The sequence below is a fragment of the Petaurus breviceps genome, unplaced genomic scaffold, assembly GCF_028583685.1.
Source record: "Petaurus breviceps papuanus isolate PSGF00001 unplaced genomic scaffold, PetGlider_PUasm1.0 207, whole genome shotgun sequence".
NCBI classification, from domain to species: domain Eukaryota; kingdom Metazoa; phylum Chordata; class Mammalia; order Diprotodontia; family Petauridae; genus Petaurus; species Petaurus breviceps.
In genome coordinates, this window is record NW_027185850.1 from 5,330,451 (window position 1) to 5,356,073 (window position 25,623).

Below are 25,623 nucleotides of genomic sequence, written 5' to 3' on the forward strand. Positions count from 1 at the left end.
CTCTTTATTTTCTTCCCTCTTCCCTTTTATCTGTTTTTCCCATCACCCTTTTAGTGCATCTCCGGAGGCCTTCTCTTTTGTTTGTACCAGCATCAGAGACTGTGGGATCCTCTCAGTGTGGGCATCTGACATCATTTCTTCCATGAAGCCTTCCCTAATCTTTCCCCTAGCTAGGTGGGATCTTTTTTGCCTCTGAACCCTTGAAAAAGTTACTTTTCTTATGGCTCTCATTCACTTTTCAACCCTTTGCAGTGTGGCTTCTAACCTCTTCACTCAACTGAATTGACTCTCACTAGCTGTGTGGCCCTGGGTAAGTAAGTCACTTAACCTCTCTGTGCCTTGGTTTCCTCATTTATAAAATGGGGATAATAATAACACCTTCCTTAAAAAGGATGGTGATGATTAAAATAAGATATTTTATAAAATGCTTTACGGATTTTAAGGCACTGCATAAATGCCAGCTGTCATTGTTCTGATTATTTTAAATGATTCATTCCCCACACTCTGTGGATCTCCTCGTTCCTCACACAGGGCAGTACGTTCCTGTCTCCATAACTTGTCATATTTGGGATGTACCACATCCTCCCTTCTACCCCACAGAATCCGTTACTTCTAGACTGAGTTAAAGGACTTCTGTATGAAGTCCTTCCTGACACCTTCTCCTTGTCTGCTGGTGCCCTCCCTCCCTTGTCTGTTTTGGATTCTGAGTATCCTTAGTTAGTTATATGTTGGCTCCCCTAACAGAATGGAAGCTCCTTGAAGGCAGGGACTGTTTCCTTTTTGTCTGTTTCCCTGGTAGCAGAGTGGCTGGATATGACTTGGAGTTTGATTATTGCTTGTCGATTGATTGATGTGATCTAACTGCTGTCTAAAGCTTGAGATTCAGTTCTGTTGGGAATATTTCTATTCTTGCCTGTCATTCCCTAGAGCAAGTTTGCAATCTCTATTGGACTCACTCTTTTGTTATCTTTGACTTAGCTTGGGCCAGTCTTTACCCTCCAGGGCTATAGAAGGACAAGTGATGTCCCCTGGCTTCACAGGGCTGGGGAGGTACAGGGGCCTCACTCTCCCATTCTGCAGGTCCATGCTTTGCTCAGTCTTGTGTCTTCTCTTCTTGTCTGAAGGCTTCTCCTGTTGACTTCTTCTCTGCCTCTGATTTCTCTCTTTTCCTTCTCTTTGCTTTTTCTAGTCTTGTCTTGATCTTCCCAAAACCTTAGTTTCTTAATGGGTAAAATGAAGAAATGCCTGCCTTCTTGGGTTGTTGGGAAGAACCAACTTTCCACCCCTTAAAAAGCATGCCAGTGCGATTCATTATACCGGGCATCACTGACTAACGAATGTCCCCTTCTTGTGGCAAATTGATGATGAGCAGCTTGTTTGTTTGTTGGCCTTTGCTCTTCCCAGATTCATCTGTAGACAGCTATACTTAAAAGAGATCTGTGGAGAGAATGAAACTGTTCTAGTAGATTTAGCTCTGTAAGGGACCTTCTCAGACTCCAGCCCCATCATTTTACAGATCAGGAAAATGGAAGTTGTGATGTTCTCGGGGCCACACTTGACCTCAGGTCCAGTGCCACGAGTTTTCTGTTTGCCGGCCCCCTCCCCTGCTGGGGTATATACATCTTACAGTATTTCTCCTCATTTGAGTTAAAGGGGTTAGACATATCCTAATGATTTTGGAAACCCGAGCATTTCAATGATACACTTTTATTATCTTTTCATGTTAAATGAACACTAGAATGGCGCTTATTTCATGAATAACCCCCTCAGTGCCCAGCAGTCGAGGTTTCCCTTTTTCAACATTTTTCTAGAGTCATAGGCCATTGATGAGCCCCAGTTGACTGTTTCAGTAGTAGATCAGAGAGAGATATTTTGGTATATCACTTACTTATTTAACGTTAACACTTCATAAATTGGAAACAATTATATGTTAACATTTAGTATCTTTAAAGAGTTAATATTGTGAAGTGGCCATCTTTGGGAAGAATGGTATGAGAGTATTTTATTTCCCTGGTAGGACGCAGCCAATAGTTTTGAAAGAAATTCCAAATTTGAGTTTCCTTTCAATAATAGATGCACATAAGTCCATTAAAAAGAAAACCAATATAATATTATTTGGATGTTTTCCTTATGCCTGTAAATCATGGAGCACCATAGGTTTAGAAGAATCATGATTATAGAAAGCAGCAAGGGCAACAGAAGTTAGTCCGGCTGGTGGGAGCAGCTGATGTTCTGTGACCAGTGACAGCTTAGAGGCTAGAGATCAGATAAGACAGACTGCCCACGTCTGTGGCAGTAAATAAAGCAAGCCACTCTTCAGCGTTTTCTGTGAGCGGCCTGAGCCTGTTGAGGAGCAGAGGGAGATAGTAACTGACAGAATGTGGCTCCGTGGGATTTTCCGTGGCCAGCTTCTGCAGGCTGGGGTTCATTCTTTTTCATAATGGACACTGAACAGCATGGCATTGATTAGCTATTTTCAACAATCATGTTATTATAGTGATTGATTTCTTGAATGATTTTCCTTTTTAGTGATGTGAAGATAATTGGGAATGGTCTGCTTAAAATGCCTTCTCTTTTGCAGAATGTGCCCATTTGCTTTTGGCCCACAATGCTCCAGTAAAGGTGAAAAATGCTCAGGGATGGAGCCCTCTGGCAGAAGCCATCAGCTATGGAGACAGACAGATGAGTAAGAAGCTGCCATTGTTTCTTGTCTGGCTACTGGTTTAGGGTGGGATCATCCCCATGCATGGTAAATACTCCATTGTCAGCAAACTTCCCTCCATCCTAGAACTCTTGGCTTGCAGCTCTTTCAGGATTTCCTCAGGAGGTGCAGCATTTGTGATGAGCAGCCCCAGTCCCAGGTCTTCCTCTCCTCCTCTCTATACTCGCCTCCTGCTTGGAATGTCCCTTTGCTGCCAGCCCCGCTCCATCTCTGTCACCTGGTCTGACTCCCTGCCAGGCACCTGCTCGTCCTCTGCATTTTTACAAAGCTCTCTGCTTTGACCCCTGCTCTCATCTTTGGGGACGTGACCGTACATGTGGCTGTGGCCTCCGCGGCTGTGTCTTGGGCATGTGCAGGCCCCCCCTAGATGCTTTCCAGCTTCTAGCTCTGCCCTCGCCCCTCCTTAGTGGATTCTTTTTTTCAAAAAATTTCATTTGTCTAATGAGAACATGGAATTACCAGCAAATACAGACATCTCAAGACATAGAGAATATTGAATGACACACTGAACTTCTCTCACATGAATTTTTTGAACAAGAAATAGAACTTAGCCTGTAGTGACGAGACCACTCTGATTTGTATTCTCTTGGGCACTTTTTTTCCTTTTGTGCATTTTAAAACGTGTTTTATTGATGCTCTCTTTTCATGTTGGTCACTCCCTACTAGCCTGCCCTCTCCCGGCAGAAGCCTCCCTCCTCTGATAGACAGGACAGCTCCTCCTGCTGGCCGCCCTGGACATGCCTGCTTCATTCTCAGAGGCAGCCGGGTCTTCCCATCTGGCCTCAGACTCTTAGTAGCTCGGTGACCCTGGGTGAGTCATTTTACTGCTGCCTACCTCAGTTTCCTCATCTGTGAAGTAAAGATGAAAATGACACCGGGGCGGCCAGGTAGCACAGCGAGTAAGAACACTGGCCCCACAGTCGGGATGACCTCGGATCGAATCCGGGCTCTGATACTTAGCACCACACCCAGAAACACCTGGCTGTGTAACCTTGAGCAAGTTACTTAACCCCAATTGCTTAGGGGCGGCCAGGTGGCTCAATGAGTAAGAACACCGGCCCCAGAGTTGGGATGACCTTGGATCTAATCCGGGCTCAGACACTTAGCACCACACCCAGAAATAACTGGCTGTGTAACCTTAAGCAAGTTACTTAACCCCAATTGCTTAAAAAAAAAAGAAAAGAAAAAAAAGAAAATGACACCAGCTTCCCAGGGTTGTGAGGATCACAGGAGGCCATAGTTTGCCAAGTGCTTAGCACTGTGCTGGCATGCAGTAGGCACTTGAAGGAGTGCTTATTCCTTCCTTCCTGCCTGCCTTCCTCTGCCTTCTTTACTTCCTCCCTTGCTCAGGCTGTCTTCTCCTGTCTCTCCCTCTGTCCCTCTCTGCAGGTCATTGCTTCTCTGCCCAGAGGTGGGGGAGCTGTCCATCTTGACATGTTGGGAGGCCTGACTGGCCCCTCCCTTGAGCTGAGCTCTGAGCTTTTCAGAGTTGTTGCCCTTCAGGTATTGCTGTGGCCGTCCTGTAAGCTCTTCCCCAGATCGTTGTCATCACACTCAGCATCCTTCCATACTAGTATTTCTCTGTTTCTCTGAATCCATCATTATCCTCTTCTTTTGTAGAGAAACATTCCATGTGTCCAGTCATTCTCCAGTTAGGGTTCCAGACTTCGTCTTTGCGTCACATCCTGTCCCTGTCTTCTGTTCCTGTCTGTTCCCAGGCTGCTGCCTCTGTCTTCTTCTCAGGGCCCTGACCCTGTGGTTAACTGATGGAACCAGACCTAACCAGTCCCCTGGCCGGGCATCTGCCTTGGGCTTGTGTCCTCTTGCTGGTTGTGCCTTGCCAAGTCCTGCTGGAGAAAGTCCCCTCATCCTTGAGCCCTGTGGGTGTTTGACACCATCACTGCCCCTCCCTTGGGGTTTTCTGTGAGCCTGCCCTCTCCAGGTTTCTTCTCTAGCTCTCTGTGGATCCTTTTCAGTCACGTTGGTAGTACCAACATGCACATTGTGTCCCCTGACCACGGGTGTGCCAAGAGCTCTGTCTCTTCTGTTGGTGACCTTGTCACTTCCTATGGATTCATCGTTCCTTCTGTGTGCTTGATGCCTGGTTCTGCACATCGAGCCCTTTTCTGTCTCACTGCCTGCTGGACTTCTCCCTCTGGACGTCCCCCGGGCACTCAGGCTCAGTCTCTTTGAAACAGAACTCGTTCTCTTTTGCCCTGAGCCCATATTACTTTAATTTGCTCCTTTAGGCTTTTCACCTTCACCCCCTCACTGGCAGGCTTTCCTGGGCCATGCCTCAAGTAGGACTTTGTGGAAACGAGCAGTGGTCGTGGTGGCAGAGGAGGCCAAAGGAAGTTGATGTAAGGCGTGGACAATCCTCATCTTCTCTAGGCCGCTGCTCTGGAAGGTTTTCAGTATGGAGAATATAGTGACGTTTGGGAAAAGGACACAGTGCCTCAGGCAGCTTCCAGATCTCTGGGATTGAGAAGATGCCTTTGAGCATCAGAATGTCCTCTTTTGGTTTTCTTTAGAGCTTGAGTTACATTGCTAGTTTGGGGATGGATTGTCAATTTTTTTTTCTTATTTTTACATTATTGGATATTAACATTCTGTAATGAAGACCTAGAGCTCTCCTTTACTTAAGATCGATGAAGTGACTTGATCCCAGGTTGTCTGTCTTCTCCAGAGGGACTTTGGTGCTCCCCAGCCCTGAACAGATTAGCTAGGAGATGGCTGGGCTAGGTGGGGGCCTGCAGGGAGGTGCTTAGTGACTGGGGGTGGTAGTCATGAATTCTGGCATGGTCTTTCTGGGTATTTCAGAGTTAGAAATCACATTCATGCTTAAATTGGGGATGTCATATGGGGCAGCATTTCCTTTTGGGAGCATGTTTTTTTAAGCCAAGTGAAAATAAGTGAGAACTTTTTAATTAACTTTTTTCCCCCCCTTAAATTTAGTTACAGCACTTTTAAGGAAGCTTAAGCAGCAGTCCAGGGAAAGTGTTGAAGAAAAGCGACCTCGATTATTAAAAGCCCTGAAAGAGGTGAGCTCTCATTTGGTTCTATTTTCTTTCCCAAATATCAACTGCGTCAGTATTGGATTAAAGTGATGTCTTTTCATAGTTATTGTATCTCTGATTGATTATCAAGTGGTTTAAGGTCCTCTCGTCAGTTAATGAAGAGTCTGAATTATAAACTCACAAATATTATTGTTAGTATTCTTAATTCTCTGTCTTCCGAGACGGGAGGGAGAAGATGAGAGATGATAAAATGCCTCCTTGGAAAAGCTGAAAAAAGAGGTCTCCCTTAGTCAGCGCCACTGTCTGAGGCCAGTTAGTGGGGGGGGCCTACCACATGGCTGCTGGCGCTGTTGTCATTCCCCCCCTTTTTTAAAAGGTGCCTCAGAAACCCTTAAATCCAGCTCCTGTGCCATCCGAGAAGCTGGGTGGGCCACTGTGGAAAGGAAGTGGCTCCTGGCTCCCCCTCCGCTCGTGTGTCTTTTCTGTGTCTGAGAGGAGGCAGAGCAGAGGCCAGAGAGACCAGCTGGGCACATCAAAGAGGTTGATCTCAGGGCCTTTCTCATCTCAGAGAAATAGTGTTGGAGGCCCAGGGGACAGGACTACAGAGAAGCCATCCTGCTAAGGAAGAATCCTGTGTACTCTACTTCAAGGACCTATGATTTTGCTAATGGAAGTACAGCCTTGCCATCGCAAATTCTGTAATTTGATCTCTGTTGTCGGAGAGCTCCTGCGGTTAAAAAGGTCATTGCCATGCTGTTGATCTAGTTATGGGCCTCTCCATAGTTAACTAGGCTGATCCACAGACAGCAGACATACTATCTACTGTAAGACTCATACTTAATAATGCTTTTTTTTTTTTTAAAGCAATTGGGGTTAAGTAACTTGCTCAAGGTTACATGGCCAGTTATTTCTGGGTGTGGTGCTAAGTATCTGAGCCCAGATTCGATCCCCAGGTGATCCTGACACTGGGGCCGGTGCTCTCACTCGCTGAGCCACCTGGCTGCCCCAATAATGCTTTTTCAATTTGATGAGACCTAGAATTCACATTCCCTAGAACCCAAGGTTGTCTTCTTGCCCCAAGGAGGCATTGGATTATGATTTCAGTGGGTGATGTCTTTGTAGTGTTTAATGAATGTTTTATAGGCTTATTCAGATCATGAGGATTGAATTACTGCTGTTACATTGTATTCACTCCACTTTATTATTTCGACTTTTAGATTAGATCAAAATGGTTTTTAATTTTTTAGTTTACTTTTTCTTAGGTCTGATACGATGACATACTTCAATTGTAGTCAACTTATGGTCTGGTAGAGACGTTTTTGTTTTCTGAAATGTGAAGATAGAGAAAGAGTTTTAAACATCAGTATTGAGTCCCCAAGAATGAATATGCAAGCAGTGACTTAGCGAGCTTCATAATAACCTGCTCTATAAAGTTAGCCTATTTCAGATATTAAGAACGTTTAAACCTTTTCTGTTTAAGTTAGTAAGACTGATAAGATACAGTGGTGATATTCATCTCCGGAATGCTTTGGCTGCTGTTCTCCTTATAGTATAGCATCATTATGTTATTCTTTATATGGGATATTTTGCTTTTAATTTTCATATGAATTTCACAAATAGTTTTTCCAAATAATTTCTTAAAAATAAAATTTAATACATTTTGTATTCTTGGTTTGTGATCTGTATTACCTTTTCAGATCAATTTCTCTGCTTTTTGTTGTTGTTGATTGTATTGTATGAAATCATAGGACAAAACTGTCCAGTTTCCTATTTGGGAGCCCCAAATACATATGATCCCATTCTGGGCTAAAAGAGGCGTGATCAGGGCACTGTGGCCTGCAGACTAGAGCAGTGCTGTCAAACTTAAGAGAACTAGAGAGCCACTGAATTGTGTATGAAGATCCCTGTGGCCATCGATTGACTTAGAAAACCACATTATTGTCTCTGTCCTGTTATGGTTTTATTTATTTTAATAGCTATTTCCCAATTACATTTTCACTGGAGAATGTTGCCCACTGCTGGGCCATGCACATCTGACAGCCGTGCTCTAGAGCATTGGTCTTTGCTGTGATTTTAGCAGTAGCTTAAAATGAGTTTTTTTGATTTATGGAGCTATTAACTCTATGAACTGGAAAGAGGCATTCAAAAAACCCCTTCAGCTATTTGCATTTTTAAAGGTAATTGCTTGTATATGGGGGCAGCAAGGCATAGTGGATGGCATGTTGGGCTTGGAGTCAGGAAGGCATAGGTTCCCATCAGTCTCTGATATAAATAACTCTGTGACCCTGGGCAGGTCAGCTCAGCTGGGGAGATATCAGCTCCCTAGCCTTGGAGAATGAGGCCTCTATGGGGACACTTGCATGGATAGAGCCAGTTTCCAGCCTTTAGTTCCCAGCAAGAGCCCAGCTATATACCCTATCCTTTATATACTCTTGTGCGTATTTGTATAGATTTTACCTAGAAATTTTTTCACATGCACTTATAATTTTTTATTAATGTATAAAATTTTAATTTCTTGAACCTTGTCTTTTTGCTGTCTACTTTCCTTGCTTTATATGGAAAGGATTTATATTTCTGTACTTTCTGAAAGGGAATGCCGATCCTATTAAACAAGGGATCTTCAGGGGATCACAGACTTGAGAGTCAACTGGGCCTCCGCAGCTGCCTTGACCAGCTGTGTGGGAGAGGGCTCCTCATACTTTGATATGCCTGAGCAGGGCTGGTCCAGCCTCACTTTAAAGACCTCCCTGAAGGCTAGTCTGTTCCCCTTTCTATTAGCTCCTTTTTGAAGGTCTAAATACTCCTCTTTGTAACTTGTGGCCATCACTCCTCATGGCATCTGGGGCTAAACCAGCAGCCCTTCAGACAATTGATGGCGGCTCTTCTCTTCTCTTAGCTGAATGTCTGACCTCTTGTGCTGCAGATCCAAGGCCATCCTCCATTTTGAGGAATCCCTAAACACTCCAGCTTATCCATATCCCCCCCCACCCCCAGCCATCCAGTGCAGAGCTCAGGGGACAGTCGATGGCACGCTCCTGGAAGCTGCACTTCCTTTGGCAGGGCCTCAGGGCATCACACTGTTGGCTGCCAGCTGGGAGCTCATTTACAGGCCTCTGACCCACTCAGATCTGTTTTCAGAATTACTCTTGTCTAACCACGCCTCCTTGAGTTGGGCACCTGTGAAGCTGACTACACTTCAGATCTTTCTCTTTTGTATGACTGGATTCAGTCCAGTTCTTTAGCCTTTTGGCATTGTTCTGGGTGCGAATTCTGTCCTCCAGTGTGTTATCTTCCCGCTTAGTGTCACTGCGTATTTTATGGGTTATGCCTTGTATGCCTCTATCCAAGTCATTGGCACGATCATGAAATAGCACTGGACCAAGAGCAGTTTCTGGACAGTCCCAGTGACGCCCTCCTGCACCCTGGCTGTCGAGCCAGTAGCAGCTGTTCTTTGAATCTGCCCCTCCACACAACTTTGAGTTCATCTAACTAGGTTCTCTCATTAGATTCTTTCCCATGTTCTCTGGGGCATTTCCTGCTTCTGGAAATGAGGTTAGGCCAACAAGACCTGTTCTAGAAAGAGCTGTCTCATGTCTTCCTTTCTAGATGTTAATCAGACATCTCTTTAATTATTTGCTCTAGGTTTGTCACTAGCCTGTGGTTTGCGCTCTCTGTTCTCTTACTTGTTGGTTTTTAAGTAGGGGCCTTTCAGATACATCTCTCTGACTGTAGCTCAGCAGTTCTTTTCCAGTTCTTTGAGGATCTGAGGATGTGAGTCACTTGATCCTGATGACTTACCGTTACCCAAGACGTCTGTCTTGGTATTCTTGGCCTTACCTCCCCACTTAGTATACCCCCGGTCATTTTGCATTTGGAGGTTTCTGTCTTTGGCAGAGAAAACAGCATTAGAAGTGGGTCCACCTGCTGTCCTCCATCCTCCCCACTCCAAGGTCTTTGCACTTCCTTTTTCTCCCATCATGTCTTTAAAAACACAACCCCCTTTTTTATTGTGCTTTGATTTCCTCCCCAGCCCCATTCCATGCTGAGCTTTAGTGTTCCTGACAACGTTTTTACGGGATGGATCACGTTCTTAGAGACATCCTGCCCTGCTTGACTTTGCTTCCATTTTATTTCCATTTCTTTTTAAACTCTTAAGTCAATTGATAAATTCCCTATGCATCTCTTTCAGGCTTTTTTTTTAGAAAAATTCTGTGTTTCTTCTTTAGTGCATTTATTTCCCCTTTTATCTTCAGAACTTTATTCTTGAGTATCTCTTATCCCTCCTGTGCTTAGTCTGTGGGATCCTGTCTTTCCTCTGAACTCTTTGAAATTGACTTTTTTTTTAAATGCAATTGGGGTTAAGTAACTTGCCCAAGGTTACACGGCCAGTTATTTTGTGTGTGGGAGCTGAGTATTTGAGGCCAGAACCGATCCTCGATCTCCCGCCCCTGGGGCTGGTGCTCTTACTCACTGCGCCCCCTGGCCGCCCCCGGGGCTGGCGCTCTTACTCACTGCGCCCCCTGGCCGCCCCCGGGGCTGGCGCTCTTACTCACTGCGCCCCCTGGCCGCCCCCGGGGCTGGCGCTCTTACTCACTGCACCCCCTGGCCGCCCCCGGGGCTGGCGCTCTTACTCACTGCGCCCCCTGGCCAGGTGCACATTGGAGCATGCACCTTTTCCTTCCCTTTTTCCTTTTTTTGCTGGATTTTTACTTCGCAGTTTATTTTTGTCCAGTTACATGTAAAACAGTTTTAAATGCTCATTTTTAATGCCTTCTCTTTTCTTTCGGAAAATCTCTTTAGGGTCTTTGACATTTTGGCCCCATCAGTGAGGATCCCATGGGCATGGCGTCAGGCAAGAATGGGCCCCTTTGCCAGGCGGCGGGCTTGCCATCTCCTTGTGTGTGTAACATTCCCCAGCTCCTGTTTGCTATACAGGAGTTTGGTTGGCATGGATCCTGCCCTCAGTGAGCTTTTGGGTTTGCACAGCACACATGCACAGTGATCCATCCAGTCAGCTGTTACAAGTATAAAGACAGTGCTGTCTGAGATCAGAGACAGCAAAAATCACTCTCCCTTGGGCTGAGCGGGTGTCAAGTGTGTTGGAAGAGGAGCTTGAGAGCTGCCAATGTTGGAAGGAAGGCACATTCCAGGAAGAGGAAACAACATGAAAGAAGGTGTGAAGTCATGGGAAAGTAACAGGCAGACGGGTTAGCTAAGTGGAGGTTTCATAGAGAGAAGTAGTGAGACAGGAACGCTCGTTTGGGACCTCATTAGGAAGGGGCTTGGAACCTTCTGTGATGTTTTGATTGAGGGTGTGACAAAATTAATTGGTGACAGTGTGCCAGGATGGCTTTAGGATGGGACCTGGCGAGATCTGGAGAAACAGGTTAAAAGATCATTGCAGTACTCCAGGCTAGAGGGAATCGTCTGAAGTAAGGGGATGGTAATGGAAAGGAAGAGATGAGGTCTTACCATTAGGACTTCGTGACTGACTGAATGAGGCAGTGACCAGGGGAAAGGGAGTGAGCTCCAGCACCAAGGAAGATGGTGCTGCGTGGGAGAGATTGGAGGTGAGTCTACAGTGCTGGAGGGATGTTCAGTCTGCACAGTTCATCAAACAGTCTGTAGATGCAGGGAGAGCAGTGAGGACTGGAGATGATGGAGGGAATCCTCTTTATCATTAGGAATGTAAAAATAGGAGTGAGGAAGCTCAGAGATGCTAGTCCCCCAGTGCCACTCTGGGGACAAGGTTTATGCTGAGGCTACTGTCAGCAGTGTAGACATGGGAGATTCTCAGTGGCTCCTGGTGTCAAGCTGGAAAGAATTGATGGTGGGAAGGTTTGTCCTAAGCTAAAAGGAAGACTTCTTTCCGTGTCTCTCTTCACAGTAGTGCTCTCTGTCTGACTCTCCTTAGGAGAGTTGTTCTTCAGGAGCATGACATTTACATATTGGTTCTCATGGAAGAGTTGGGTAGCCTAGTCCTTCTCTAGAAAGTTAGCCATTTCCTTTCTCTCTGAACTTTCTGATTTCCTGGTAATCTGTGGCTTTCCTGCCGTCCCAAGAGCTGTCATAGGAGGAAAGAATAAGGTGATCAATTTAGATTTTTGTTGTTCAGTCATGTCAGTTGTGTCTGACTCCCGTGTCCCCATTGGAGTTTTCTGGCAGAGATGCTGGATGGTTTGCCATTTCCTTCTCTAAGTCATCCCACAGATGAGGAAACTGAGGCAAACAGTGTTAAGTGACTTGCCTAAGGTCACACAGCTAGGAAGTGTCTGAGGCTAGATTTGAACTTGGGAAGATGAGTTTTTCTGATTCCAAGCCCAGTGCTCTATCCGCTGTACCACTCCCAACTCCCCATCATTTCAAATAAAAAGTATTAGACGTAGAAAAGCATAAGAACTCCAGAGTTTATATAAATTACTTAGCTCAAGAAATTGCTTCCCATTACATGTTCATGGACCAATTGGAGGAATTTCCCAGGTGACCCTCACCTGCCTAATAGACAGAATGTTCCCTCTGGTAAGAAGGTGCAGGGCTGTGTTCACATCTTGGGCTTCACCTGCCAGCAGGATTATTGATCCTTGGGAAGGTGAGGCCTCCTTTCTGTCTCTTCGACATCCCATTTTGTCACATAATAAATGGTTATCTAGGGCCTGTCTGACTATCAGTATTTTTTCAGGTGGAAAAAGGTTGTTTCAAAAGTAACAAAGAGTTGTATTTTTATTTTCATTCTTTCTTAAATTTTATTGTGTACCCATAACATGTTTGGTAAAATTTTATACAAATTAAATACTGGTTTTCACTGTTTAAGAGTAAAATTATATTTTAAGGTAGTCTAGATGACATTGATTTGTACAAACATGAAAAAAGACACAGCTGTCTTATGAATATTGATATCTTACTGAATCATCATTGCCCTTTTTTCTTATTGGATTTAGAGGCAGACAGTACCTTAGCGATCACTTAGTTCAACCCCATCATTTCACAGATGCTGCCTCTTGAGACTCAACCAAAGACACACACATAGTAAGTGGTAGGTCTGGGATTGACCCCAGGAGTTCTGGTGCTGGATTAAGGGCTCTTTCTGTCGCCAATCCTGCCTCCCAAGTATCAGTACCCCTTTTAAGACCTGAAGAGATTAGAAACTTGCCCATATCTGCAAGTGTTGGATCAGGAATTGAACCCAAGGTTTTCCTGATAGCACATTCTGTGCCCCTTCCAGTGAATGGCCTTTATTATATGATTCAGAGGGTACCGTTTCTGGTGGTAGGAATTTGGCATGAGCCATAGACATTAGGTCCTTATAGGCATTTTTTGGATGAATCCTACCCTTCCATTAAGTTAGAGCTTATTTCAGTGAAAATTTTAGCAGGTTATTAGTAGCACATCTTTATTAAAACTGAAGAGAATTTAAAAATCAGACTTTAATTTGAGTTAATCTCAAAGGAATACGCTTTGGAGGGACTTGAGAGACCATCTAATCTACCATAGCCTAAAATAAGGCCGGTCTCCAGTATTCAGAATAACCCCCTCCATTGCTTGGAGAGGCCCCAGATCTAAGGAGGCAGCGAGCCTCATGAGTATGAGTTTGGATTGTTTCCGCTTCTGTTCAGCCCCCACTGTGCCTAGTTCTGTTTCACCTAGGGCCCTTCACATACTTGAGGACTTGTCCCTTCAACCAGTTTAAGCATCCTCAGTTACATGTGTCGTCCGAGAGTCCCTCACCATCTTTCTGGTCTCTTCCTTGGAACTTTCTTCAGATTGTCAGTGCCCTTACCCAGAAGTGTAATTTATGAATCAGAATTTAGCATTTTGGTTTTCCTCCTTTTTCTTAATGTAGAATCTTTTGCATATGATTTCCTTTAATAACTATTCATAGACTTAGGAAAATTTCAGAGTTTTTGGTTTTTGTTTCCTTTTTTTTGTTTTTGTTTTGCATCATTGTTGTAAGCCTGTAATAATGACGAAAAATTACATCTATAAGGAAAGCTCCATTTGTCTATTTCAGTTCTTTTTCATATTTAGTTAAAAATGTTTCTGTAATATCTTATTGTATGAATATATGAAAGAAAATGTTTTATTGTGTTGTAAATTTTAAAGCTGACCAAATTATGTTTTTTAAGCTCCAAATTATTTGAGATTAATTCTGATTTTTACTACCCATTCCTCTCCAATTGAAAAAATTAGTTTTTAAAAGGATAATGTTAAGCAGATTTAAGAGCTGTTAAATGATGTCTCTTTAGTAACTGTTAATATTTCATTTCTCAGCTAGGTGACTTTTATCTAGAACTTCACTGGGATTTTCAAAGCTGGGGTAAGAAGTATGCTACATTTTACTTTTCAAGTGGTTACAAATGCAGACTTGCAAGTGCAGAAATTATTTTCAAAGGACTTATCAGCATAACAAATATGTCACTTGCATGAAGTTTTACTGAGTAATTTCCATCATAACAAATTTTGCATGTAAATAGTTTTAAAGCCTTACAGGTGTTATGTAATTATTCAACTTGAATAGTCAGTTGCCATTACTCTTTGAAAATTGAGTTGCCCTCTACTGTATTACAGATGACTTTGATAAAAACTCTGAACAGAGAAATTCTAATAATTTTACCAGTGTAAGGCAAAAGTTTTTAAACTGCTGGGAGACATAACAAAGGATTTCTTGGATTATATTATTTACAAGAGTTTTAAGTATGTTTGAGTTGTTGGAATGTGAAAAAGAACTTGGTTAACATGATTTGACAGTATCTACATTTTTTCATTCTTTGGCCATTCATGTCTTGCTTCCTTCATTACTGATTTCCTTTCTCTGTCACATTCAGTTTATTAATAGACTGTGTAACTGAATTCTGAAAGACCATGTTTATAAGGTGTTCTTGATTCATAATTTTGCAGTAGCAAGATTAGTCATTTCTCATTTTAAAGGTGAGGAAACAAATTCAGACTAAAGCTTTCTATCAAAGTAGTCTGATCTCACTGATGATAATTGCTATCTGGTATAGTTTTTCATCACTTTATAGTTCATCATTTTAAAGGGTAGATGGAATGCACATTTCTCTGTAGTAATTTAGTCAGTTAAGGGGTACATATAGTCTGTACTCTGCCTTATTTTTAATCAGGAAACATTTTTACATATAGTATGTGGGCATAGCATAATTAAAACTCATTACCTGTCTTAATAAATAATCTGGTTATCTTAATAAAAAATTATGTTCTTGAAGAGTTTTAATTTTCTTTTCCTAACCTACGGAGTTCTAAATTAAAGGGTGGACTTTAATCTGGTGGCAGAAGCATTCTTGAGTTGAGAGTATTGAGTATTTTATCCTGTGAATTTTAAGATGTGAAAACATCTTGCAGTTGACCACAAAATAATTACAAAGGGAAATACGTTGATAGTGGTATACTGAAATAGATGAGACTTAGCATCTTTCTTTTGTATGTTGAATCTGGTCTCTTTGCAGATGAGTATGCCAATCTTTTAATGTGGGCATACCCAGATATGTAAAACCTTAAGGCTCTTCAGAACCAAAGGAAACACAATCACAGAACCTTAGAGTATTGCAAGTTTTTCCAACATTGTTTACATATGTGCATATAAATAACTTGTGACACTGTGAAGTCCTCATGGTTAGAAGCATAAGGTACAGCTTGAGTATTGGAGAGAGGTAGAGGGAGAGAATAAAATATTTTTCTGTAATCCTTTCTCTCTGCTGATTGAAATATAACTTTATCTCCAATATAATCAGTTGCTATGTTTAATAAAGTTATGTAAATAGTGTTAAAAGAACATAAAAAGCTTGAACAGCAGTTTGATACTTTTCCCCTTGTCTTGAGTTGCCATCTCTGCCAGCTTAGCCTCTCTGCTTTTGTCCCACTGTTGACTAGAAAACCCTCTTCTAACTCTTCTTGGAGTCAGGCCCTCCCCAGACTTTGTACATGAGCAGGATGAACTTCAGATTAATTTGACATAAAAGTGCCTTCTAAGATATTAACCAAATAGATGTTGTTTCCCAGTAAAGCCCTAAAATGTAAACCTTATGAGGTATAACATTAGATGTTTCATAAATTAAACAAAACTGCTTATTCTCACAGCTGTCAGTCGCCTTTCTCTGGGTCAGCCAGAGTTTTTGGTCTCCGTCTTAGGCCTTTGGAGCTCATTATTGGTGTAGCCTAAAGGAGCTTGGAAGGCAGACTTGACTTTTCCTTACACTTCCCTTAGACCCCTCTCCTCCTGGGAGAAGAAGAAATAAATTTGAACCCTACAATTTTATGTGATAGTAATGGGGGATAGTGTTTTTCCAGTCATGTTGAGTAGTTTTCCAATTGCTTGAGACGGAAATTTCCTTCTCATCCAAAGTCTGTAGCTCCAAATACAATATGGTGAACCTTCTGCCACTCATGTCTTACTAAGAATGCTGTTTTGGGTTGTACAAAGATCCTTAAAAGAGATTTTTGGGGAAGAAACCCATTTAGTATTAATAAGAGTCAGGTGGGTGGTTTCTGAAGATGAGGTCAATTGAGATATGTAAGGAAATTGTCAACTGTAGAGCTCTGGGTAGAATCACAGAAGGAGCTCCAGCTTAATCATTTTACAACTGGCTAAAGATTATCTTTGGGTATTGTGACAGTGCATTCCTAGCAGTATCCTGGGATGCCAGAATGATCCCAGATGATGTGAAAAGGAATTCTGCGAGTGATGTTGGTAATATTTTGTCCCAGTAAAGTATTAAATGTGAAATCATGTATGTATGAAAATTTCATTTGTATGAAAATACTTATTTTTACATCAATTTTGGATGGGAAAATGGGCCTAATTAATTGTTCCTTTTTGCTTTAAAATTTCCTCCTTTTTATCTTCCTTCCCTTTTTCTCTGGGATATTCCATAATCCCAGACTCTTTCTGATTAATATTATCTATCTTGCTGATATGTTTCAGGCACAGAAGCATTTCAGAAAATAGAAGTTTAATGCTTTTACGTGTCTGTCAGAAATTTGAAGGTGGCTATCGTGTTCCCTTGAGTCTTCTTTCCTTAAGTCCTTTCCTTAACCAATCCCGTAATGGCCTTTTTTGTTGCCTTATTCTCCACTGAACAAGCCCTCCTCCTTATTCATGTACTTTCTAAGATTTTATGCCTTGAACTGTGCTGAATCCTCTGGGCAGCTGAATGGGGACAGTCGAGTAGGACTGTAAACTCCCTTCTTCCGACACTTCTCTCCGTGAACCCTCGGTTCACAGAAGCTCTTCTTTGCCATGTTATCCGTTGAAACACGATGGAATTGCAATTCACCTAAATCCATTTCATTTGGATTACTATTTTGTCTTCACTCCCTCTTCCCCTTTTGTATAGGTGATTTTTAAATTTCAATCTGAATACGAGACTTGAATTTCAGACCTTACCTTTCCTGCTAACTTTCTGGTTGACCTTGGGCAAGTTGCTTCCCTAGAAGCCTCAGTTTTCTCATCTATGAAATTAGGCAGTTGACGTTCCTTTAGTTTAGTCATTGATTTTAAAAAAGGAAAGGCCCAAGTAAGTACACTTGAAGCATTAGAAACTTTCTTCAGTCGGTTTTGATTATGCCTAGTTAACATCTGGTCCACATTTCTCCATCTTAACTCAAAGGATGAAGGATCATAGAATTTCATAGTGGACAGAAACACGTTGTGTGGTGGGATCCAAATTGTCCAATCTTTAAGAAGAATCCCTGAAGCAGAGCTCCGAGCCAGTAACCACTTACTTAAAGGAGCTGACCCCTTCAGTGAATGGGCCCTCCAATCTTCTTCATGATTGGAGAAGTCCCCTTTCTCCAGGGCCTTACATAGGACTTCTTTCCCCAGATGCTCAGAAGAAGCAAAGTGAAACACAAGGTCTTCTTGTTTGATAGACAGGGCCAGAAATGACGCGTCAGCATAGGTCGTCACATGGGCATGTTGTCACAAGATGAGCCGCTCCTCATTCTGGTCAAGAGATATAAAAACAAGTTCAGGGTCTTGCCATATCATGTCCAGACATCCCACCCACACTGGGTTGGTCATGCCCTCATCATCCAAAAGGGAGGTTGTCCTCTAGTCAGCATTCTTCTGATTAGCAGTGGACTTTATGACGGGTTAGTGAACAGTGGACAATGAAATTAGTTGTAGTTTAAAGTTTGAGGCCCATTATAAGAAGGAATCTGTCTTATGTAGCTATCCCTAGTTATATGTGAAGAATATACACTTACTATATGTGATTAATGCTTATACTGTATTAATTAACTAGACTAAATGTGTATTACTAGATGAGTATCAGCTCCCACTCTCTTTAGCCATTGTTTCAGTTAGTACTTGTTGCAAGGCCTAACTAGAATCAGTGGGTTCCCCTTCGTTTTTATCCCTAAAGGTACCATGATAGACTTTGTTAAACATGTTGTTAGAATCCAAGTGACTCTGGGGGGCAGCAGCCTGGAGGTTAGTCTGGTAAAACTAGTCTCTGGACCATGTTTTCATTCTAGTGGTAGTCAGCCATGTTTTTAATAATATTTTCTAGAATTTTTTCCATGCTTCAGAGTCTACTTCACTGGTCTCCAATTTGAAGAAACAACTTTCTTCTCTTTTTAGAAATCAAGGCATTTGTCTCTTTCTAGGCATACATCATCTCTGACCTGTTTTGTGGTTTTCCATAGATCATCGACCCTGATTCCAACATCTGACATAATGAGATTTTTTTTTTCTGGAATTAAAACTCATTAAAGCTGAGCCTGCTGCAGACTGTCTTGGGCTTTAATTCCCTGTGTACACTTTTTTGCTTCCCTTTTGGTGGTCTCTCTCCTTTTAGTAAAGCTGAACAAAACCAGGTCGGAGGGGAGTATTTTTGCCTGTCTGTCATCTGGTCCAGTTCTGTTTGCCCTTCCCTTTGATCTTCCTTCAGCCTCGTTTGTCTCATCTTCCCTAAGTCTGCCCCAGTGGATATCTCTCCCTCCTCCAGGCTCCTGCTGAAGCTTCTTATTTTCTCATCCTCCTGAGGCTGTTGGTGAAGACCACCAGCTAAGGCTCCCTCTTGTCCCTTGCTTTGTCATGTTAAAGCTGCTGTGATTTGAACCCAGCTTCTCTGACTCCAGCTTATAATGCAGAGCAGCATTGTATGTCATGTGGAGATCCTGATGGCCTTTGGGTTACAAAAAAGGGAAGAAACAAATGATATTGTGGTGGGAGAAGATCACCGACACCTAGAGAGAGAGAGAAAACGGGCCGGCCCAGATGGCGGGCAGGAGGAGGAATGATGGAAGGGAAAGCTTCCAGGAACTGAGGTAGTGACGATGGAAAGGCTTGGCTAGAGGACCTCGAGCCCTTTCCGGTTCTAAATCTGTGATGATTGCTTCACCTAATTTTTTTTTCCAAAAATTTTTACAGAATTTTAAATTGAGATCTTTTGTTACTACATTACCAAGGTTTCCCCCATAATCTTTGTTCTTTCATGGACAAAAAAACCTTATAGTAAATAATTTTTTTAAAAAAAGGAGAAGAGGAGAAAAAATTCAGTAAAACTAATCAAAAATTGAAAAAGATCTGATATGCAGTATTCTCCCATCATGGACCTCTGCAAAGGAGTAGGGAGGAGGAGATATCTTCTCATACTTATTTGGATGCAGAGTTCTTGTAATAAATGAATGCTGTGAAATCACAGAGCATTACTATCTGACCCTGAGGGAGAGACAGGAGGCAGTCATAATGCCTCTGTCAGGACCACCATGGCCCCTCGGACCCTGATGGAGATGGCCCAGGGCCCTGGACCCAAGAGCTGAGGGACTAGGCAGGCTTCCAACGCAGCACCCTCAGCCAGTACATTGGAAAACAGCCCAGTGGCATCATAGAAGGGGACTCCCGCCCCCCGTATGAGACCCAGAGGGAAGGTCTTTGTCTCTTTCTGGTATGTCGATATGAGAAAGTGATAGAGCCTCATCAGTGGCAACGACATGTAACAGGAGGCACAGCTGTTGGCTTCCCCACTGCACTGTAAAGGCCACGGGACCCTTTGTATCCACGAGGCCATGCAGAGGTGCAGAGGACAGAAGACCTGAGTTCAGATCTGGCCTCAGGTTCTTCCCAGCTGCATGTCCCTGGGCAAGTGACTGTACTTCTGATGGCCTCGGTTTTGCCTTCTGCAAGATGGGGACAATAACAGCACCTCTGCAGGGTTGTAGACAATCAGATGTGATAATCAGATGTGTAAAGTGCTCACGCGTGGAAGAGAGTGCTGATTTCCTACTTTCCTTCCACTTGATTTGCAGCCAAAGCCTCCCACATGTGTCGTCCCCCCACCCAGGACAGCCTTAATTTCTGTTTGTGTCCTCAGTGCTCAGCACCATGTGTTGCACGTATTGCCTAATAGATGTCTTCCTTCACAGTCTGTTTGTTTTGAATAAGGTCTATTTTTCCCTGACGGTAACAATAATTAGTCCCCACAACTATGAATTCTACTTGCAAGGTCTTGTTTACTTGCATGAGTGAAGCTCTGCTCAGATTCTTTCGTGCCCCTCAGTGGGGCATTTGTTTAAAGCTCTCCTTCATCAGAAGGACTTTCCTTCTTCATCTTCCCTTGGCCTCTGGGCCAGATATGGGCTTCTATAAGGGGCTGTGCTTGGCTAACGAGAGCTCAGCTTTCAGAACACTTTCACACCCGTGCCAACCCTGGAAGGTGAGACAGCTCAGAATGAGCCCAGTGGTTCTGACTCCAGTCCATTGTTCTTTTTGCTGGGACTTTGGTGCCTAAAGTAAATATCAAAATGAGTTTCATAAACCAAAGTGTTAGAAAAATCACTCTAGCTCTGAGGTTTTTTTTTACAAGAGAAATTTATTCTTATTGCTTATGTAACTGAAGTTGTGCTAGGTGCTTTGGACAGATTGTAACAAACATGTACATAAAAGAAATCTGGGGATAGATTTTAGGAGGAGTTTCTGAATGTTGACAGGACAAAAATATGTCTTTATTTTCACCAACCTGTAATTGAAATTTAGCATTTCCTTCAATTACAAATGTAGGCAACACCACTCATTATGAGAAGGGGTCTAAAGACTTTACCAGATTGCCAAAAGCTTCCTGTGACAAGAGTAAAGGTTCCAGTCCCCAGGCTTATAATATGGGCCTGAATCTTGTGCCTGAATGTAGTAGGTACACTCATAGAACATGCTGTATTCTCTAATGTGGTATAGAATGTGGTCTCTTTGCATGCCTGTAGAGGAATTATAAGAATCTTGACCCAGCAAGAACATGACAGTCGGTCCTGTTTTGCATATGAACAGACATCCACAAATTTTCCGTTGGCTGCAGGATCTCCTTCCTCTTCCTTTTTCCCTTCTTTGGAAGCTTCTCTTTGCCTTTTTCCTTCCACTCTTCCTCACCTCCCTTACAAACCTGACCTAGACCTGGGGCTGGGACATGATGGTTTCGGATTGGAGTTCAGAGCTCATTTTCTTTTAGAAATGTCATCCCATGAGTTACTCAGACTTCATATTACCTCTGGTTCAAGATTAAATATCAGTTTTCTAAAATTGCAAGAGAATTTTTCTTTGTTGGGTCTTGTTTTTAACCTTAAAACAAATTAGTCTTAAATATTATCTGTTTTATTAAAAATAAAGTAATTATAACACTTTCATAAATTAGTGAAATTTTAGCATTGTTGTTTTTATATTTGCATAAGTGTTTAGTAGATTTCTCAATACATTAATTATTTAATCTTTCCTATTACAAATATAGTGCCTTTACTTTCCCGAATTCTGCCTTCTGATGCATGTAAAATATACAAACAAGGTATCAATATCAGGTAAGATGATTTGCTTTTGTTACTGAGGTGTGGAAAAGTTTGCCATGTTTCTGAATACTTTGTTTGACCCAAAGTTGACTCTTTTTGTCCTTTCTGGTAAGGATTTAATTTTAAAACAATTGGATGGGCATTGTAGGTAACTTCTGGGAATACGTTTTAGAGTCTAGTAGAATGTTATTTTACTGAATATAACTTCTGAGAATACATTATAGAGTCAAGTAGAGTGTTATTTAATGAAAATATTTTTAGATTTTTGCATTTATAATATTATAGTATAGTATATTATAATATTTTAAAATGAATTGGTGAAGTGATTGTTTTCTTGTCTCAAAACTGCAGAAGTAGGATAGATCTTCTTTATAAATTGTATCAAAGCTTTAAAAATTTACCTCCGTGTTTAGTAACATGGAATCATTTCATGAAGTTTATAAATTAGAAATATACTGCAGTATAAGAATCCTCTGGAAATAATGTTTTTGTTTATGGATATCTTTTAAAAGTAATATATTGATTAATGATTAATATCTTGTGATTTTAGAATGATTTTGTCCCTGAATATGTTTAAAAGAAATTACGTCCAGTTCCAGCTTTTGATAGCTTAAGGAAGGGAATCTTCTTTTAAAAAATCTTTGCTATTAAAAAAAATTTTTAATTTATTTTTAAGTTTTCAACATTCATACATTTCCACAGGATTTTGAGTTACAAATTTTCTCATCATCTCTCCCCTACCCCTCACCCCAAAATGGCAAGCATACTGAATACCCCTTCCCCCAATCTGCTCTCTCTTATATCGTCCCCCATCCCACTCTCCCTTACTTTCTTGTAGGGCAAGATGGATTTCTTTACCCCATTACCTGTATATCTTATTTCCCGGTTGCATATAAAGAATAATTTTTAACATTTGTTTTGAAAACTTTGAGTTCCAGATTCTCTCCCTTCTTCCCTCCTCTCCCATCCTCACTGGGAGGACAAGCAATTCAATATAGGCTGTACATGTGTAGTTAGACAAAACATTTCCATAGTGGTTATATTGTGAAAGATTAGCTATATTTCCCTCCATCCTATCCTGCCCCCCACTTACTCTGTTTTCTCCTTTGACCCTGTCCCTTTTTGAAAGTGTTTGCTTCTAACCACCCTCTCCCACATTCTGCCCTCCCTTCTATAATTCCCCCTCTTATCTCCTTTCCCCCTATTTTCCTGTAGGGTAAGATACCCAATTGAGTATGCATGTTATTCCCTTCTTAAGCCAAATCCAATGGGAGTACGGTTAACTTATTCCCTTTCACCTCCCTGCTTTTCCCCTCCATTATAACAGCTTTCTCTTGCCTCTTTTATGTGAGATAATTTACCCTATTCTTTCTCTCCCTTTCTCCTTCTTCTAATATGTTCCTGTCTCACCTCTTAATATTATTTTTTAGATATCATTCCTTCATATTCAACTCACCCTGTGCCCTCTGTCTATGTACACACACACACACACATATGCCCACCTATACATTATATATATATTCCCTTCAACTATCCTCATATGGAGAAAAGTCTCGTGAGTTACAATTATCATTTTTCCATGAATGTAAATAGTTTAATTTTAATAAGTTTCTTATGATTTCTTTTTCCTGTTTACCTTCTCATGCTATTCTTGCTTCTTGTGTTTGAAAATAAAATTCTGTTCAGCTCTGTTTTTGTCATCGAGAATGCTTGAAAGTCCTCTACTTCATTGAATGACCACATTTTCCCCTGAAGCATGACACTCAGTTTTGCTGGGTTGGTGACTCTTGGTTTTAATCCCAGCTCCTTTGACCCCCACATTATCATAGTCCCAGCCCTTCTATCCCTTAATGTAGAAGCTGCCAGATCTTGTGCTATTCTGATCATGTTTCCACAATACTCAAATTGTTCCTTCCTGGATGCTTGTAATATTTTCTCCTTGACCTGGGAACTCTGGAATTTGGCTATGATATTCCTAGGAGTTTTCTTTCTGGGATCTTTTTCAAGAGGCAGTTGGTGAATTCTTTGAATGTCTATTTTGCCCTCTGGTTCTAGAATATCAGGGCAGCTTTCCTTGAGAATTTCTTGAAGGCTGATTTCTAGGCTCTTTTTTTGATCATGCCTTTCAGGTAGTCCAGTAATTTTTTGAATCATCTCTCCTGGATCTATTTTCCAGGTCAGTGGTTTTTCCAGTGAGATATTTCACATTGCTTTCTATTTTTTCATTTGTTGGGATCTGTTTTATAGTATCTTAATTTCTCATAAAATCATTAGCTTGCATTTGCTCTAATCAGATTTTGAAGGATTATTTTCTTCGGTGAATTTTTGAAATTCCTTTTCCCTCTGGTCAGTTAAGGCATTTTTCTCATTCTCTTTTTGGGCCACTTTTGCCATTTGAGTTAGTTTTTTTTAAGGTGTTATTTTCTTCAATATTTTTTTTGGGTCTCCTTTAGCAGCCTGCTTGGCTCACTTTTTATGATTTTCTTGCATCATTCTCATTTCTCTTCCCAAATTTTCCTCTACTTCTCTTACTAGATTTTCACAATCTTTCTTGTGCTCCTCCAGGGCCTGTGACCAGCTCACATTTTTCTTGGAGGCTTCTGATGCAGGAGCTTTGACTTTGCTGTCTTCTTCTGGTCCTGTGTTTTGACCCTTTTTGTCCCCTGGCCTGATTGCCCTCTCCTCTGCCTGCTCATCTTGCCAGCCAATGACTTGACTTCTGAGCTCTTTGCCACGGTAGAACTCTGCTTCCAGAGAGGAGAGAGAGATCTGTCCCAGATCACTGGGGTTTGTGCAGTTGTCAGAGGTCTGAGGAGGGCACCCTCTCTACAGCCCCCACAAGCTCTGGCCACACACACCAGGACCACCACCCAAGGCTGCAGCCCAGATCCAAGCAGGTCAAAGCACGAGCAGTCACCCTCTGAGCTGTCACTTGGTCTCCCTACCTTGTGCAGGCCTGGAGCTGCCTTGGGGGCAGGGACCGGACCATGCTCTTGTTAAACCCAGGTCCTGTAGAGTTTTCCCGACTGACTTTTGCCTTTTCTCTTTGGTGTTTGGGTTGAGAAGTCTAGAAACCAGCGCAGCTGCCAGTGAAGTCTGCTCTGGCCGCTCTGTGCCGTGGGTCTGGGCCAGCGTGGCTCGTGCGGGACTGCGCTCAAGTCCCAGCCCGGTGCCGTGGCTCCTGCCAGCCTGCCAGGCTGCCGTCAGCGGAAGCTTTGCTTCTCTGGCTCTTTGTGGGCTCTGTAGCCCTAAAGTTTGTTTAGAGTAGTTTTTTACAGGTGTGGGAGGTGGTTGGAGCAGGTCAGCCAAGGTCCTGCTTTTATTCTGCAATCCTGGCTCCAGCCTTTGCTTTTTTTTTTTTTTTAAAGCAATTGGGGTTAAGTAACTTGCTCAAGGTTACACGGCCAGTTATTTATGGGTGGGTGCTAAGTGTCTGAGCCCGGATTCGATCCCAGGTCATCCCAGCACTGGGGCCAGTGCTCTTACTCACTGAGCCACCTGGCCGCCCCTAAGCCTTTGCTATTTTGAATGACACTGAGCAGAGAACATCAGGGTGAGACCTCATGGAGTGGGGTACACAGGCTCCAATGGGGAGACTGGAGTTGGCATTTTTTGCCTCAAACACATGCTGACTATAGGGCCCTGGACAAGTCACTTGACTGTCCTCAGCTTCGATTTCCATCTAAAAAATGGGAATAATAAATATCCCTTTCCCTCCTAGGGGTGTTGTGGGGATCAAATGAGATGTCATTGAAGTACGTCTTTTTGTGAACCTTACAGTATTTTGTCGATGCAGCCATTTGCTATCATGGAGCAGTCTTCATTCAAGAAACACTGGCTCTCAGACAGATGGTTCCTGCCTTACCTCAGCTCCTCAGGCCTCTATGCACAGCCCCTGTTACCCAGAGCAGATGTGCCCCTCCCCATCCACAGCCTCTTACTGCAGCTGTGAATGTGCCCTGATAGTGAGCAGAGTCCGGAAGCACCGGCCTGCAGGGCGGGGGGCCTCTGGCTGGGCACCTTTCTCTGTCTTTGTGTGGACATCGCCTCTTTCTGTCTGCCTGCAGCAGTCAGGATCATCCGCAGCTGGTCTCTGAA

The 25,623-nt window shown here is 42.5% G+C and overlaps 1 protein-coding gene across 1 annotated transcript in view; it reads left to right on the forward strand.

Annotated features, from left to right (window-relative positions):
- LOC138164864 (ankyrin repeat domain-containing protein 13C-like) overlaps positions 1–25,623 on the forward strand; it is a 76,538-nt gene that overhangs the window by 26,927 nt on the left and 23,988 nt on the right. The window contains exons 3-6 of the mRNA XM_069092786.1: positions 2,582–2,686; positions 5,678–5,763; positions 14,008–14,053; positions 21,471–21,537. Of these exons, the coding sequence (XP_068948887.1) occupies positions 2,582–2,686; positions 5,678–5,763; positions 14,008–14,053; positions 21,471–21,537 (304 nt within the window). The remainder of the gene's footprint in view (positions 1–2,581; positions 2,687–5,677; positions 5,764–14,007; positions 14,054–21,470; positions 21,538–25,623) is intronic.